Source organism: Nerophis ophidion, linkage group LG07 (assembly GCF_033978795.1).
Source record: "Nerophis ophidion isolate RoL-2023_Sa linkage group LG07, RoL_Noph_v1.0, whole genome shotgun sequence".
Lineage (NCBI taxonomy): Eukaryota > Metazoa > Chordata > Actinopteri > Syngnathiformes > Syngnathidae > Nerophis > Nerophis ophidion.
In genome coordinates this window covers 66,638,352-66,656,747 of record NC_084617.1, presented here as the reverse complement: position 1 = coordinate 66,656,747, position 18,396 = coordinate 66,638,352, and the positions used below count along the sequence as shown (strand labels likewise).

Below are 18,396 nucleotides of genomic sequence, written 5' to 3'. Positions count from 1 at the left end.
ATCCCAGGACGAAGACAAGAAAAAGAGTGACTTAAATAGCTATGATCATTAGTGAAAACAGGTGTGAGGCTGAGAACAGGGACGTGACAGGTGAAAACTAATGAGTTGGCATGGAAACAAACAAAACCAGGAAGTGCAAAACGTGACTTAATGTCCAAAATCAAATCAAAACATAACATGACAAAACAAAACATGATCCATAGGTGTGACACAAGGCACTTAATATTGAAATGTTACCCCAACTGCATTCCTAGTCCCTTGTTACTCAGTTCTGCCTGTGGCAGCCATGGATCTGTGACAAATTTTGCTTTCAAAATGAACCTAGATGGCACTCTAGATAAAGCTTCTATCAAGTTAAAAAAATAAAATAAAATGCACATTTAAGTAAAACATTAAAGGAAAGGTTTGTGTATGAGATTCTGAAATAAGATTGTAATTAATTTCAAAATGTGGGTTGTTGTTCAAAGGTTTTCAAAGGCATATATTATATACCGTATTTTTCGGACTATAAGTCGCAGTTTTTTTCATAGTTTAGCCGGGGGTGCGACTTATACTCAGGAGCGACTTATGTGTGGAATTATTCACACATTACCGTAAAATATTAAATAATAATATTTAGCTCATTCACGTAAGAGACTAGACTTATAAGATTTCATCAGATTTAGCGATTAGGAGTGATTGGTAAACGTATAGCATGTTCTATATTTTATAGTTATTAAAATGACTCTTACCATAATATGTTATGTTAACATACTTTCTCAGTTGGTTATTTATGCCTCATATAACGTACACTTATTCACCCCGTTGTTCACTATTCTTTATTTATTTTAAATTGCCTTTCAAATGTCTATTCTTGGTGTTGGGTTTCATCAAATAAATTTCCCCCAAAAATGCGACTTATACTCCAGTGCAACTTATATATGTTTTTTTTCCTTCTTTATCATGCATTTTCGGCAGGTGCGTCTTATACTCCGGAAAACACGGTATTATGCAACTAAGAATTAGTTGTTGAAAGGACTAGTTGGTACAATCCCTGGGGTTTCTGCATGGCAGGGGCGTCCTCCTCCCTGAACCAGACTTGCACCTGACCGTATATCTAAATGAGGCGAGGTGACACTGCTGGGAGGCTTTTCCACCATTAGGACACATCTTCAGTTGTGGGCCCCAGCGTCACGGGGTGTTTCGGCCCGGCTTACCACAAGACACCCTCTGCCGAGGAAGGGCCCACCCCGGGGTGATCGAATCCCTGGGTGTGTGCGTCCCATTAGGTGTTAGCCTTTCGCAGCCCAGCTGATGTCACTCCTCCTCAACCTTAACCAATGGCTCATCCTCTCTGCTGTGTTGGCCAGCTCTTTAATGGCTTGTCTGTAAGCCTGCCCTCGGACTCCAACTTCCCTAAGAAACTTTGCTGATGTACTAGCTACAAAGCCCCTACACCCCACCTCTACTGGGCGCACCCTTACCCTCTACCTCAGCTGCAATGTTGGATCACCGCAGCTTCTTGCGTTCATACGCTTCTTCTATGGCATCCTCCAACGGAACTGTCTTTTCATTGATATAGACCAGTGGTTCCCAAAGTGGGCGGTACCGCCCCCCTGGGGGCGGTGAGGAAGAAGGGGGCGGTAGGGGGGCGGCAGTCCGAAGTCGAAGTCAGAAGTTCGAACGTTTGTTTGATACACAACACGTGCAGCAGGACGAGTCAGTGGACGACGCATCAGGGTCCGGTTACCACATGCCAACATAATATTTAGTAGAACGGGGCTTCAGTGCAGTCGCCTTGCTTCTTTCCAAGCAAAGAAACCGACTGAAAATTACTGACCGCGGGGATCTACGACTTCTTCTTGGTGAGTTCCAGCCTGATGTTGAGAAGCTTATGTCCCTGCACCAAGCACATCCATCCCATTAATATTAAGTGTGAGACAATGAAGGTTACTGGTGGAATGTTTATTTACCATTCTATGTTGCTGAAACAGTTAAAACTGCTAAAAAATAAATTGGTTTACTAAATTGGGTTTTATTTGTGAAATACACATTTGTGTTTAACCTTTCTCTTTTCAAATTGCAGCATACCAAATATCAAGAAAGAGGTGTTTGTTTCCATATGTGTCTGGGGGGGGGGGCGCTAGGAATTCACTGGGGAGCCAAGGGGGCGCCAGCCTGCAAAAGTTTGGGAACCATTGATATAGACAGTCTGGCAGGTTTCAGACCATAGGACGAGGTCTGGACGGAGGGTGGTTGTTGCGATCGCCGGCGGTAAAAAACCTTTAGTGCGATTAATCACAATTCAAAAGTGTGATCAATCTGAAGTTAGAACTTGGTTGACAGCACATTATGGAATAGGACACTGGTTTGCACATACATTTTTCTGATCACTTCGATATGAATAAGTTCATTACTTGCCATTAACCTGATTGAACGCTAGCCATAGTGCATTTTCATAGAAGCAGTTTATTTCCCTTTTAGGTGAACAAATAGCATGCCTTGAGTACTTAAAGTGTTACTGTAAAGTCTTCTTCAAGTACGGACGTCATGTCTGTTAATATATGTTCAGTTACCGAGTGTACACATCATCTGTGGGAGTGACAGCACACACAGCCATTGCCATCTGGCACCTCCACCCTCCGGCGAATGAAGCGTGCGTCGCTAGACCCTTGGCTGTGCTGTTACCCTGGCAACCGGCGTCGGCTTTGCGAGTGTCACTCGAATATGTACCGTATCAGTGCTAATCAAAGATCAATACGTGGGCAGACGCCAGGGAGAGTCAACAAGTGGAGGGACTGCAGAGAGTGTCTCTCCGTCCTGTCACACTGACCTCGCTCGCTGGTGTTAGTAGCATGCTGTCGTGTTCCCTTTAGCTTTCGAGGCACGCTGTTTGCAAACACAACGCCTTCTGTTAAAAGTGTGATTGGCAGCGCTTGTGTATCAGCCTCACGCCGTGCATTACAGTATATCAACACACACATTCTTACCCGTCTAAAGATTGCCTGTTCTCTCTCTGAATCAGAATCTGAATTGGAATCAGAAATACTTTGAGAATCCCCGAGGGGAAATTAAGATTTTCAGCACAATCCCATTCAAGATCAGACAAACATTACACCGGAGACAGAACAGGACTCAACTCAGAGCTGTGTCACATCCAGAAGTTCGCGGATGACACAGCCATCGTCAAGTGTATCAGGGACGGCAGAGAGGAGGAGTTTCCAAGCCTGGTGAGGGACTTTGCTGTCTGGTGCCACAAAAACCTCTTGCAGTTCAATCCGTCAAAGACCAAAGAGGTGGTCATTCACTTTGAGAGGTCGAGTCCAAGGTCACAACCTGTTGGGATCGAGGGAGTCGAGGTCCCGACCGTGGACTAATTCAAGTACCTCTGGGTGTGGTTGGACAAGAAGATGGACTGTACTGTTAACACGGACCACTTGTACAGGAAAGGACAGAGCAGGCTGTGCTTCCTGGGGTGGCTGCGCTCCTACAAAACATTTGTAAAAAACTATTGTGGATGTACTACCAGTCCGTGGTTGCCAGTGTTCTGTTCTACATCGTAGTGTGCTTGGGGGGCAGTACATCTAAGAAGGACAGCTCCAGACTGAAGAAACTGATCAGGCGGGCTGGCTCTGCGATCAGAATAAAACTGGACTCTGGTGACGGTGGCAGAGAAGAAAACTGTGGAACAACTACTGAGCATTATCACCCTCTGCATACCGTTATCAGTAGCCAGAGGAGCCTGTTCAGTGCTAGACTGCTTCATCCCAAGTGCAGGACTAATAGACTCAAAAACTCCTTTGTCCCACATGCCATCAGACTGTACAACTCCTCTCTGGGGGTGAGTTGGGGTACTCGGATGATAGGGGATTCAACAAATTCAGTCTATGCCTAGGCCCCTGGAGAGGCGGTCTGAACTGAGGCCAATGAAAGAAAAAACTCATAGCCACAGCCCACAAACATGTGTGTAAGAGGGAAATATCAAAGAACACAAAAGACATTAGAGACATTAAAAGAGCAGAACTGATGCCACCAGTCACAAAACTAAAACAAAAAACATAACAACAAAAAATATACATATACACTGTGGTGGCCTCTGCAGTGTTCCACGCCATCGTCTGCTGGGTGTCATGTCTGTTGATCATGTTTTTCTTTGGCCATGTGCGGTTTGTTTTTTGGACTACAATAGTTCCTGTTTTTTCACTCCATTGTTTTGTTTCCATGCCAACCCATTAGGTTTCACCTGTCCCCATGTCACGCACCTGTTTCCAATCACCACAGTATTATTTAAGCCACAGTTGCCAGGTAGTCAGCCTGGCGAAATCTCCTTCTATCACCTTCTACAAACCCATGATTCCATGCCAATGATCCATACCCCTTGTCTCGGTCACAGTGAGTGTTTTTGTTATTCATGCCATAGTTCAAGTTTTTGTTTTTAGAGCCAAGTTTTTGTACCTCCTCTGAGAGCGCCTTTTGTTTATACCCTTTGCATTTGTAATATCTTGAGTTAAGATTAAATTTATGTCCTTACCTTCATGCCTTGCCCGCTCCAACTTTCCTTTGCATTAGGGGAAAATAAACCCCCAAAATCCACGCTTTGACATGGCCAGAGATAGGATTAGTGTCCAGTCCACATGGATGAGCGAAGATGCGTCCAAGGAGACCGAGGTGTCCGATACCAACTCATTCAGCCAAGACACTGGGAAGCTTGTCCGTCCCGGCGCTCAACACCAGTTCCGCAGCCCTGTCTCTTCATCCGCATCTCCTCCAGTTTCTCAATGCGGACTCTAGTGTGGCAGAGACCCAGAAGCTGGTCTCCATGGCCAAAAGGCTCCCGGGAGGCAGATCCAGAGGTTCACAAAAAAGCACCGCAGAATTCACAAAAGTGCCACCCTTTGTCTCCCACATACTTGCCAACCTTGAGACCTCCGATTTCGGGAGGTTGGGGGTGTGGGGTGGAGGCGTGGTCGGGGATGGGGATGGGAGGAGGCGTGGTCGGGGGCGTGGTTTGGGCAGGGGGCGTGGTTAAGAGGGGACGAGTATGATTCACCAACTCGAATATTTCATATATATTTCATATATGTATATATGTATATGTATGAAATACTTTACTTTCAATGAATTCTAGCTTTATATATTTATTTTATTATATATATAATTAAAATAAATAGTTTAATTCCAGACGGCACCTATCAAATACACAGTAATAAAAACACAGTTGTTCTACTAACTGTACTGTGATTGCTGGTTATTTAAAAAAAAAAACAACAACACTTACCTTTCACTATTTGAGTAACCTTTGTTCTGCCATTTGCGTCCTGGTGAGAGCTAGTCACTTGCCGTCAGGTGCGCAACACCACGTAAATCGTTGGCCAATGAAAAAGCAACCCCATAACGCTATAGCCAACATTCACCAGGAGATGGCAACAGACAACATAGAATCACTCTATTACAGACGGTGTCGCCATGGCCGTAACTTTCTTGTTCTTCTTCTTCGTCTCCTTGTGTGTGCAGTTTTTTATTCAAATCCGTAGATGTTGTAACGTGATTGGGCAGGCAAGCTGTTTATTTAACAGGAAAGCGGACGTGAAAACAGGCTGTCAATCAATCAATCAATCAATGTTTATTTATATAGCCCCAAATCACAAATGTCTCAAAGGACTGCACAAATCATTACGACTACAACTACAACATCCTCGGAAGAACCCACAAAAGGGCAAGGAAAACTCACACCCAGTGGGCAGGGAGAATTCACATCCAGTGGGACGCCAGTGACAATGCTGACTATGAGAAACCTTGGAGAGGACCTCAGATGTGGGCAACCCCCCCGCCCCCCTCTAGGGGACCGAAAGCAATGGATGTCGAGCGGGTCTAACATGATACTGTGAAAGTTCAATCCATAGTGGCTCCAACACAGCCGCGAGAGTTCAGTTCAAGCGGATCCAAGACAGCAGCGAGAGTCCCGTCCACAGGAAACCATCTCAAGCGGAGGTGGATCAGCAGCGTAGAGATGTCCCCAACCGATACAGGCGAGCAGTCCATCCTGGGTCCCGACGAGCGGTCCATCCTGGGTCTCGACTCTGGACAGCCAGTACTTCATCCATGGTCATCGGACCGGACCCCCTCCACAAGGGAGGGGGGGACATAGGAGAAAGAAAAGAAGCGGCAGATCAACTGGTCTAAAAAGGAGGTCTATTTAAAGGCTAGAGTATACAGATGAGTTTTAAGGTGAGACTTAAATGCTTCTACTGAGGTAGCATCTCGAACTGTTACCGGGAGGGCATTCCAGAGTACTGGAGCCCGAACGGAAAACGCTCTATAGCCCGCAGACTTTTTTTGGGCTCTAGGAATCACTAATAAGCCGGAGTCTTTTGAACGCAGATTTCTTGCCGGGACATACGGTACAATACAATCGGCAAGATAGGCTGGAGCTAGACCGTGTAGTATTTTATACGTAAGTAGTGGCTGTCCCCACTCAGGTCTGCATGGAGCTGGAGGGGGCGTGAATTTCGGGAGTTTTACGGGAGAACATTTCTTCCGGGGGGGTTTCGGGAGAGGCGCTGAATTTCGGGAGTCTCCCGGAAAATCCGGGAGGGTTGGCAAGTATGGTCACACAGTCCCAAAGGGTCCCGAACCAAAAGGCCCAAAAAACACATGAAAACTTCAGGAACACAAAAGGATGACATCCCGAGCTCCTTCCACCAGCAGCCACTACATCAGTGCCATCTTAGGGGAAAAAAACTCATGATTTTGTATTATATGTAACGTTTGGATTTCCACTTTTAATTGACAAGTTCGACATGCTGACTGGGTCAGGTCTTTTGGACAAAGACGAATAGTGTGTTGTTATGTGTGTGTTTGTGTTGTGTTTACATGCCTCTACTGAGGCTGCTTAAACTGCATCCAGCCAGCTTAGAGAAAGTGGAATGTTTGCTTTATTGGTCTGTCAAATGGCACCACTGATTCATCCGTCAGTCTGCTGGATGTTAAGCACACATCTGTGGCCATGAGTCAGGCCGAGTCTAGACGTAACCCAGGCGATTAGGAACCAAGCCTATCAATACTCCGCAATATCACTTTTATTATTCATATGCTGTAATTTCACTGAGGGGAATCATTGTGATGTTTTCTACATTGTTTAGAGTATGGTGGTTGCTTTTTAAAAAATTTAGGGCTCAAGAATCAGTTCGATAAACACTTTTGTGTTTGCCACTATACAGTTCTTCCAATCTATACTAGGGTTGTACAGTATACCGATACTGGTATAGTATCGCGGTACTATCCATCCATCCATTTTCTACCGCTTATTCCCTTTCGGGGTCGCGGGGGGCGCTGGCGCCTATCTCAGCTACAATCGGGCGGAAGGCGGGGTACACCCTGGACAAGTCGCCACCTCATCGCAGGGCCAACACAGATAGACAGACAACACTCACACTCACATTCACACTCTAGGACCAATTTAGTGTTGCCAATCAACCTATCCCCAGGTGTATGTCTTTGGAGGTGGGAGGAAGCCGGAGTACCCGGAGAGAACCCACGCATTCACGGGGAGAACATGCAAACTCCACACAGAAAGATCCTCAGCCTGGAGTTGAACCCAGGACTGCAGGACCTTCGTATTGTGAGGCAGACGCACTAATGAATCATAAACAATACTACCATATTTCCTTGAATTGCCACCGGGCGCTAATAATTTAAAACCTCTTCTCACTCCGGCACTTACCAAAGGCATGCAGTAAAAATGTGAGTGTGATGTAAGTTTGGACCTTAAATCCTACTGAATAGCTCTTATTCTTCTTCCCTTTATGCGATTTCAAATTACCGGTATTGAAATCAGCCTCCTCCATTTTGAAAATGATGACAGGGGAAGTGTCACTCGTGATGTCACGAGTTTGCCCAGGCGGTAATAGTAAGCATGTGCTAATTATTTCGCGAAGCGAGTTTGATCCGGCAGTAATTCAAGGCAGGCGCATACTATATTCAAGGAAATACGGTATATTCTGTTTGAAAAGTATCGGTTCCCAGGCATAACGGCGCATGGTAACGTCAAGAAATTGCTGGTTTTACGGTGAAAGGAGCATGTTCGGCAGCGCAGAGTCACGGAGTACTTACAAGCAGACGCGGTGTGTAGATAGAAAAGGACGAACGGACGCATTTTGGGCTTAAAAACTAACAATAAAGGTGAAGTTAAAACACTGAAACGCCCTCAGGAAGAGGTGCTTTAAGACATGGCTAGCTAGCTAGCTGCGAACGTCCATTCCAAGTCGGCAGTGTTTTAGCTACTTCTTAATCACTAATCATCATGGTGACAAATAAAGTACGTTTGTTAAAATTATCATCCCTGCAGGACGAGGAATAGTTAAACATCATTCACTACACACCGTAGGAGGATACAATAGCTAACCGCTAACAGCAAGCTAGCACCCTGAATGTAAACAAATACCATGGGCGGATCTACACCTGACATCCACTGTAATGATACCAAGTACAATAGCGCATCTAGTCAATACTACTATGATTACATCGATATTTTTTATCCTAACAAAATCTTTTCCAATTTTTAAAATTCATGTGTATAAATTTAAGAAATATGTCTTTGTACACATGAGGACTTTGAATATGATCCTGTAACTATTTAGTATCGGATCGATACCTAAATTTGTGGTATCATCCAAAGTATTAAACAACAGAAGAGTAAGTGTGTATAGGTTGCCCTGTAGTGGGTTCCTCGGACCACCACACACTGTTACGAGAGCCCGGATTTTAGGGTACAACACTGTTTTATTTTCATAAATCGTGTCAGGCTTCCAGCAAAGTGTATTTTTCTGAGTCCGTGTCTCTCTCTCTCTCTGGCTCTCACTCCAACTCCAACAATGTTTCTCGTCCCGGCTAATTCCAATAAAGGCGACAGGTGATTATATAACAAGGCCCACCTGGGCCATCCACTCACCTGTCGCTGTCTTCCAAGGCCAGTCCTTGCACACCCTGTTCCGCGGCAGGCCCGCATGCCACGCCCCCCTCCACAAAGTGATTATTACATTTTAACAGAAGTGTAGATAGAACATGTTAAAAGAGAAAGTAAGCAAGATATTAACAGTAAATGAACAAGTGGATTAATAATCCATTTTTACAGCTTGTCCCTCATAGTTTTGACAAAATAATGGAATGATAAATAACACAATATGTTTCTGCATATGTCAGCAGACTAAATAAGGAGCCTTTGTTTGTTATTTAAGGACTAAATTGTTCTTCAATTACGATAAGAAATATATGTTTAATGTTCCGTAAGATTTTTTTGGTTCCTTTTATTTAGAAAAGTACCAATAAGTATTTTGGTACCGGTACTAAAATATTGGTATCGGGACAAAACTAGAGTACATAGGAATGTTGTTCCTTCAAAGTAAGCACCTGGACTCATAGCTAGCACAAATTCCAAATAAAGGAATGAATGACAATGAAGAGAACTATCCACGCAATCCAGGTCTTGAAGTTATAAATTGTGCGTCTGCGTGTGCGTTAAATAACATGAAGGAAAAAATCCAATCTCTGATGCAAGTGTGAGTAACATAATATCGTCCTCAGGCTTCAGTTTCGTCATGGCAGCCTGTCCTTGACAGTTGATGCTAAGCATGTTAATACATGTGCAGTAATTGGACTTAATTAATGTACCCTTTAAACATGCACACAAAATCAATACGTTTTCCTTCCAGCGCCACTTGCATGTGGTCTTTGGCTTAGTTTTTACGTCGAATAGTCTTCCGGACGCAATCGCGTTTGAGAGTTCCAATGGCTGATGGTGTCTTATCGATGTACATTGGAGAGTAAACTTTAAATTGACAGTACTTTGTGCCGCGTCAGAAATTTTGTGCGAGTGCGTTACTCAGGTATTTGTTTTTGTAACGTGGTCACAATTTCTCTGCTGTTTAAGGTCCCAAATTGCTGCTTTTGCAAGGTTTGGACACAGCCTCAAATGTATTTCATAAAACTAAACTTTTGAATGTGTCAGGCTTGCCCCTGACAGTTTGTTTGTGTTTTAGTTTTTCCTGTTTGTGTGTGTGTAGTATTTCCGGTCTTTAGTTCCTGTCAGCGCTCTTATTTTGTCTGTTTCCTGTTTTTTTTCCCCCTGTGCGCTGTTTTCACCTCAGCTGTGGCTGATTGGCACCTGGCCACACCTGGTGTCAATCAGCCCGCTCCTATTTAGACCTGTCTTTCCATTCAGTCAGTTCTGGATTATTGTCGATGTCACTTCTGTATTGTCGAGTCGTGCCATTGCAGCGTAGCGGTAAGCTATATTTCCGTAGCAGTTTGTAGCTTACTGTCAATTTGTCTTTGTATTACACGTAACGACTTCTGTTTTCCTGCTCGCTACCCGCTATCTTCCATGCTAGGCCCTTTTGTTTTTGCTAGCTTCCATGCTAAGCTCCTTTTGTTTTCTAGCTCTTATGCTAGCTCTTCTAGTTTGTTATTCGCCTCGTGCGCGCTTTTTGTTTGTACCCCTTTTGTTTGGTTTTGTCTTAATGTTTTATTAAACCATGTTTCCTTACTTAATGCTTGCCTCCTTCTCTGCATCTTGGGGTTCGTCAAAAACTAACTCTGACAGAATGACACTTATGAAGGTAGCTAGGTAGGTAGGTAGGTAGGTAGGTAGGTAGGTCTTTATTGTCATTGCACAAGTACTACAAAACTTTCTTTTCAGCCCCAACCCGTTCAAGATGAGACAAAAAAACAGTGTACAGGGTTACAGAACAGGAACGCTGATGGGTCGCCACAAGGCCCCCCGTAAAAGATGGTAAAAAGGTAAAGGCTGGGGGAGGATGAGTAAAAAAATCTAATATCGACTGGGCTACTAAGGGGGCCCAGTCTGGAGTGGGAAAAAAACAGAGCGCCAACCCGTTCAAGATGAGACAAAAAAACAGTGTACAGGGTTACTGAACAAGAACGCTGATGGGTCACCACAAAACGCCCCGTAAAAGATGGGAAAAAGGTACACGCTAGGGGAGGATGAGTAAAAAAAATACAATCTAGACTGGGCTCCTAAGGGGGCCCAGTCTGGAATGGGAAAAAAACAGAGCACCAACCCGTTCAAGATTAAACAAAAAAACAGTGTACAGGGTTACAGAACAGGAATGCTGATGGGTCGCCACAAAGCGCCCTGTAAAAGATGGGAAAAAGGTATACACTGAGGGAGGATGAGTAAAAAAAAGACAATCTTGGCTGGGATCCTAAGGGGGCCCAGTCTGGAGTGGGAAAAAAAAATGGACACCAACCCGTTTAAGATGAGACAAACAAACAGTGTACAGGGTTACAGAACAGGAACGATGATGGGTCGCCACAAAGCACCCCGTAAAAGATGGGAAAAAGGTAAACGCCGGGGGAGGATGAGTAAAAAAATACAATCTAGACTGGGCTACTAAGGGGGCCCAGTTTGGAGTGGGAAAAAAACAAAGCACCAACCTGTTCAAGATGAGACGAACAAACAGTGTACAGGGTTACAGAACAGGGACGCTGATGGGTCGCCACAAATCGCCAGGTAAAAGATGGGAGAAAGGTCAACAATGGGGGAGGATGAGTAAAAAAAATACAATATAGACTGGGCTCCCAAGGGGGCCCAATCTGGAGTGGGAAAAAAACAGACCACTAACCCGTTCAAGATGAGACAAACAAACAGTGTACAGGGTTACAGAACAGGAACGGTGATTGGTCGCCACAAATCGCCAGGTAAAAGATGGGAGAAAGGTAAACAATGGGGGAGGATGAGTAAAAAAATATAACCTAGACTGGGCTAAGGGGGACCAGTCTGGAGTGGGAAAAAAACAGAGCACCAACCTGTTCAAGATGAGACAAACAAACAGTGTACAGGGTTACAGAACAGGAACGCTGATATGTCACCACAAATCGCCAGGTAAAAGATGGGAGTAAGGTAAACAATGGGGGAGGATGAGTAAAAAAAAAACAATCTAGACTGGGCTCCTAAGGGGCCCCAGTCTGGAGTGGGAAAAAACAGAGCACCAACCCGTTTACGATGAGACAAACAAACAGTGTACAGGGTTACAGAACAGGAACCACAAATCGCCAGATAAAAGATGGGAGAAAGGCAAACAATGGGGGAGGATGAGTAAAAAATATATAATCTAGACTGGGCTAAAGGGGACCAGTCCGGAGTGGGAAAAAAAACCAAGAGTAAAGCACATATACATATTACAACGTACAACTCGAGACTTGCAACAGAGTGGAGAAAGTGGTGTGCTAAGGTGGCATACCAGCTCTTCAGGCACTGCCCAGCCGCCCATTACCCCTAAGGGATTCCCGTCAAGGGCGTTGGATGGGGGGGAATGTGTGTGTGGCGTATTTTTTTTGTGTGGATTCAAGTGTGTGTGTGTGTAAGCCTGCAGCCGCCAGTCAGTCCAAAGTCAACAACAACAGGTGTGTGTCCCTGGCACCCACCTGTTCCCAATGAGCCTGTTCACCTGTCTGATGAGCATTCCTCAGCTTCCTCAGTCTTTTTTGCCACTTGTGCCAGCTTTTTTTGAAAGAATTCCAAACGAGCTAATATTTGCCAAAAATAACAAGGTTTTCCAGTTCGAGCATTAAGTATGTTGTCTTTGCAGTCCGTTCAATTGATTATAAGTTGAAAAGGTTTTGCAAATGATTGTATTTTGTTTTTATTTACCATTAACATGCCAACTCCTCTGGTTTGGGATTTTTGTAGCTTTTTTTCGCAGTTCAAGACCAACCCTCTAATGCCCCACTGATTCCTGACCTCATTTTAAGGTTAGGAAAAACATTATAAAAGGTACAAGTTGGTACACAGTGAGAACTTATATGGCGCACACAACTGTTAAAAGTATGTTTTATAGGAGGACAAAACACGGAGAAGTCTATTAAGATGACTAACGACGGATCTATCTCCAATAATTCAGTGCGACGTCCTTTAGTCTAAACATCATCTTTCTTATGCCTAGGAGAATGAGCTCCAAGATTTTCTCCAGGAGAACACACACTTAGGCCTCCGGTTTTTCAACAGCAGCCACAAATCATCTGAATATGAGCGGGTAAGAGACAACGAAGATGTACACTTGCTGTCATTCCAGATTTCAAATCAACCGCCACTGAATTTGCATGCATAATGTCACGGGAAGACATCTTAAGTAGCTCGTTGTGGATTCATCCCAACTTAATTGGATAATTACGTTCCTACTGGATATTAGCATATAGAGCAGGGGTGTCAAACTCATATCAGATAAAGATAGTACAGGGGTCACCAACCAGGTAGCCCGTAAGGACCAGATGAGTCGCCCGCTGGCCTGTTCTAAAAATAGCTCAAATAGCAGCACTTACCAGTGAGCTGCCTCTATTTTTTAAATATTTTATTTATTTACTAGCCAGCTGGTCTCGTTTTGCTCGACATTTTTAATTCTAAGAGAGACAAAACTCAAATAGAATTTGAAAATCCAAGAAAATGTTTTAAAGACTTGGTCTTCACTTGTTTAAATAAATTCATTTATTTTTTTACTTTGCTTCTTATAACTTTCAGAAAGACAATTTTAGAGAAAAATACGTCCTTAAAATTGATTTTAGGATTTTTAAACACATATACCTTTTTACCTTTTAAATTCCTTCCTCTTCTTTCCTGACAATTTAAATCAATGTTCAAGTAAATGTATTTTTTTATTGTAAAGAATAATAAATACATTTTAATTTAATTCTTCATTTTAGCTTCTGTTTTTTCGACGAAGAATATTTGTGAAATATTTCTTCAAACTTATTAAGATTAAAACTTAAAAAAAATATTCTGGCAAATCTAGAAAATCTGTAGAATCAAATTTAAATTTTATATCAAAGTCTTTTGAATTTCTTTAAAAAAAATTTGTTCTGGAAAATCTAGAAGAAATAATGATTTGTCTTTGTTAGAAATATAGCTTGGTCCAATTTGTTATATATTCTAACAAAATGCAGATTGGATTTTAACCTATTTAAAACATGTCATCAAAATTGTAAAATTAATGTTAATCAGGAAAAATTACTAATGGTTTTCCATAAAAAATTGTTTCCATTTTTTCAAAAAGATTCGAATTAGCTAGTTTTTCTCTTCATTTTTTTCGGATGAATTTTGAATTTTAAAGAGTCGAAATTGAAGATAAACTATGTTTCACAATTTCATTTCAAATTTTTTTCCTGTTTTTTCCTTTTTTAAACCTCTCAATTAAGTGTTTTTTTTTTATTCATTCTCTACAAAAAAAACCTTCCGGCCGAGACTATAAAAAAAAAAAAACGGACACATTACCTCCCTGCTTGTCAATCAGCATCACGGGACGGAATTGGGGGTTAAATCACCAAAATTGATTCCCGGGCGCGGCCACCGCTGCTGCTCACTGCTCCCCTCACCTCCCAGGAGGATGATTAAGGGCGATGGGTCAAATGCAGAGAATAATTTTGCCACACCTAGTGTGTGTGTGACAATCATTGGTACTTTAATCGATGTACAGACATCATGTGGTTTATTTTGTACATATGTAGCATCTGTCAGGCTTGCCACTGACAGTTTGTTTGTGTTTTAGTTTTTCCTCTGTGTGTGTTTAGTATTTCCTGTTTTTAGTTCCTGTCAGCGCTCTTATTTTGTCTGTTTCCTGTTTTTGTCCCCTGTGCGCTGTTTTCCCCTCAGCTACGGCTGATTGGCACCTGGCCACACCTGGTGTCAATCAGCCCGCTCCCATTTGTACCTGCTTTGTCTTCCAGTCAGTGCTGGATTATTGTTGTGTCTTGTCGATGTCGCTCCTGTCGTGTCGTGTCGTGCCGTGTCTTGTATTTGCAGCGTAGCGGGAGGCTATATCTGTTAGATGCTTGCAGCTTACTGTTTTTTGTTCCCTGCTTCCAGTTTGTTTTGTAATACACGTTACGACTTCTGTTTTCCTGCTCGCTACCCGCTAACTTCCACGCTAGACCCTTTTTGTTTTTGCTAACTTCCATGTTAGGCTCCTTTTGTTTTCTAGCTCCCATGCTAGCTCCCTTAGTTTGTCATCCTCCTCGTGCGGGCTTTTGGTTCTACCCCTTTGATTTGTTCTTATTTTATCATATTTATTAAATCATGTTTTCTCACTCCATGCCTGCCTCCGTCTCTGCATCTTGGGGTTCGTCACCAACTAACTCTGACAGCATCATCTACAAAGATACAAATAATTGCTATTGCGACATCCAGTGGACACATTTGGAACAGCAGTTTCTTTCATTCAAATATTTCAGGTTCATTTTTATACTTAGCAAACTCATCCCGCGGGATGGATAGAACCTGTTCATGGGCCTGATCAGGCCCTCGGGCCGTAGGTTTGACACCCCTGATATGGAGTGTTAACAATTTAACGTCAACATGTGTGGAATTCATGTAAATGTTTTTTTTTTTTTTTATACTTCTTGCTTGCATTAAAATGGTTGATTGATGAAGTAGAAGAGCAGCGAGACTCTGCTGATGCAACAGAACTCATCAATCCTCTTTTCATCCCTACCACCTGAACCTGATACGTCAAGAAAAAAAAAAGATGACTCTCTCGGGACATAAACAAATTACATGAGGGAGTTTATTGGCAAGAAGGAGCTTTTGGGGTTGAGGAAAAGGTGGGATGTGTGTTGTTATGTCCTGTCGGCACATAGGCAGCAGCTACCTTAGCATGTACACTGTATTGCCAAAAGTATTTGGCCACCCATCCAAATGATCAGAATCAGGTGTCCTAATCACTTGGCCCAGATACCGGTGTATAAAGTCAAGCACTTAGGCATGGAGACTGTTTCTAAAAACATTTGTGAAAGAAAGGGCCGCTTTCAGTGATTTCCAGCGTGGAACTGTCATAGGATGCCACCTGTGGAAAAAATCCAGTCCGTGAAATTTCCTAGCCCATAAATATTCCAAAGTCAACTGTCGGCTTTGTTATAGGAAAATGGAAGAGTTTGGGAACAACAGCAACTCAGCCACGAAGGGGTTAGCGGCTGCTAAGTGCAAAGAGCTCGCGGACTTTCTGCACGGTCAGTTGCTGCAGAGCTCCAAAATCCGTGTGACCATCCAATTAGCCCACGTACAGTACGCAGAGAGCTTCATGGAATAGTTTTCCATGGCCGAGCAGGTGTATCTAAGCCATATATCACCAAGTCCAATGCAAAGCTTCGGATGCAGTGGCGTTAAGCAGGGGTCCCGAACCACCGGGCCGCAGAAGAATTTTTTATTATTATTATTGTTATTTATTTATTTATTTTTTTTTTAATTTATTAAATCAACATAAAAAACACAGTCCCGAACCACCGGGCCGCAGAAGAATTTTTTATTATTATTATTATTATTATTATTTTTGATTTATTTATTTATTTATTTTTTATTTTTTTGTTAAAGCAACATAAAAAACACAGTCCCAAACCACCGAGCCGCAGAATAATACATCATTATTATTATTTTTTTTTTTTTTTTTAATTTATTTTATTAAATCAACATAAAAAACACAGTCCCGAACCACCGGGCCACAGAATATTTTTTTAGTATTATTATTATTTTTATTTTTTATTTTTTATTAAATCAACATAAAAAACACAGTCCAGAACCACTGGGCCGCAGAAGAATTTTTATTATTATTATTATTTTTGATTAATTTATTTTTTTAGTTTTTTTATTAAATCAACATAAAAAACACAGTCCTGAACCACCGGGCCGCAGAAGAATTTTTTATTATAATAATTATTTTTTTTTTTTTAATTATTATTATTTTTTTTATTAAATCAACATAAAAAACACAAGATTCACTTTCAATTAGTGCACCAACCCTAAAAAACCTCCCTTTTTCATAAGAAAAAAATTAACAAATAAGTAAAAAAAATAATAATAGCAATCCCCCCCCCTTGCCGGGCCTAGGGACAAATGATCAAGCGTTGACCGGTCCGCAGCTACAAAAAGGTTGGGTACCACTGGTGTAAAGCACGTTGGGCTCTAGAGTAGTGGAGACGTGTTCTCTGAAGTGATGAATCATGCTTTTCCATCTGGCAATCTGATGGCCGGGTCTGGGTTTGGAGGTTGCCAAGAAAACGGTATATTTTGGACTGCATTGTGCCGAGTGTGAAATTTGGTGGAGGAGGAAATATGGTATGGGGATTGTTTTTCAGGAATTGGGCTTGGCCCCTTAATTGAATAAATTTTGGTATCCAGGATGCCAAAACATTTTGGACAATTCCATGCTCCCTAAAGACATGGATGACAGAGTCTGGTGTGGATGAACTTGACTGGCCTGCACAGAGTCTTGACCTGAAGCCGATAGAACAGCGATGAGAGCCAGGCCTTCTGGACCAACATCAGCGTGTGACCTCACCAATGCGCTTTTGGAAGAATGGTGGAAAATTCCTATAAAAACACTCCGCAACCTTGTGGACAGCCATCATAGAAGAGTTGAAGCTGTGATAGCTGCAAAAGGTGGACCGACATCATATTGAACCCTATGGGTTAGAAATGGGATGGCACTTCAAGGTCATATGTGAGTCAAGGCAGGTGGCCAATTACTTTTGGCAATATAGTGCATTAGCTCCTGATTCCATACCCAGATAGCTAAGCAAGCTTTTTACTGTTTGTGGATTCCTGTGACTACACTCATCAGGGGGAACTGGAATTTATCAGCTATATTTACAATTCAATCCCACAATGTTGGTCAGACAGTTTAGTGTGGAGCCACACTCAGCGCCAGCTTGTGCTTGTTTGACTTTGCCAACTTCTTGGACCAATTAGTTATTCATGGCTGCTCCGAGAATCGATGTACCTTGTTGCCCTTTGGTGTTCTTAAACGGAAAGGCACATACTTCATATTCTAGATCAGGGGTGCCCATTACGTCGATCGCGAGCTACCAGTCGACCGCGGGGGGTGTGTCAGTCGATCTCCAGCCAGGCTTTTAAAAAAAATAGACCTAAAAATTAGTGATCATCAATCTTCACCAAGACGTCACTTAAATGACATTCACGGTACCGGAGGGTCTTGTGAGATGACGCTGGCTGCTGCAAGATCATTATTATGAAAATATGACCGAGAGGAAGGCAAGAAACACTTTTTATTTCAACAGACTCTCGCGCCGTACCTTCCGTCAAAACTCTAAAGGCCGACTGCACATTTCCTATCTTCACAATAAAAGCCTTGCTTCATGCTGCCTGCGCTAACTAAATACAGAGTCTCGGAAAACTGGCGTGCACAAGTGATCCCTCAGAAAGCTGGCGTGCACATCACTTGTGCACGCCAGCTTTCCGAGACTCTTATTTTGTTAGCGCAGGCAGCATGAAGCAGGGCTTTTATTGTGAAGATAGGAAATGTGCAGTCGGCCTTTAGAGTTTTGACGGAAGGGACGGCGCGAAAGTCTGTTGAAATAAAAAGTGTTTCTTGCCTTCCTCTCTGTCATTTTTTCATA

At 42.7% G+C, this 18,396-nt stretch overlaps 1 protein-coding gene across 20 annotated transcripts in view; it reads left to right on the top strand.

The window, feature by feature from the left end:
• rimbp2b (RIMS binding protein 2b) overlaps positions 1-18,396 on the top strand; it is a 329,543-nt gene that overhangs the window by 214,813 nt on the left and 96,334 nt on the right. For 18 of the 20 annotated variants that reach the window (XR_009807576.1, XR_009807577.1, XM_061906907.1 and 15 more), the window contains one exon: positions 12,942-13,031. The exons of the other annotated variants lie outside the window; for them this stretch is intronic. Coding sequence is in view for 15 of the 18 variants with exons in the window: in XM_061906907.1 (XP_061762891.1) it covers positions 12,942-13,031 (90 nt within the window). In the remaining 3 variants the exon portion in view is untranslated. The remainder of the gene's footprint in view (positions 1-12,941; positions 13,032-18,396) is intronic. 20 annotated transcript variants of the gene reach the window in all.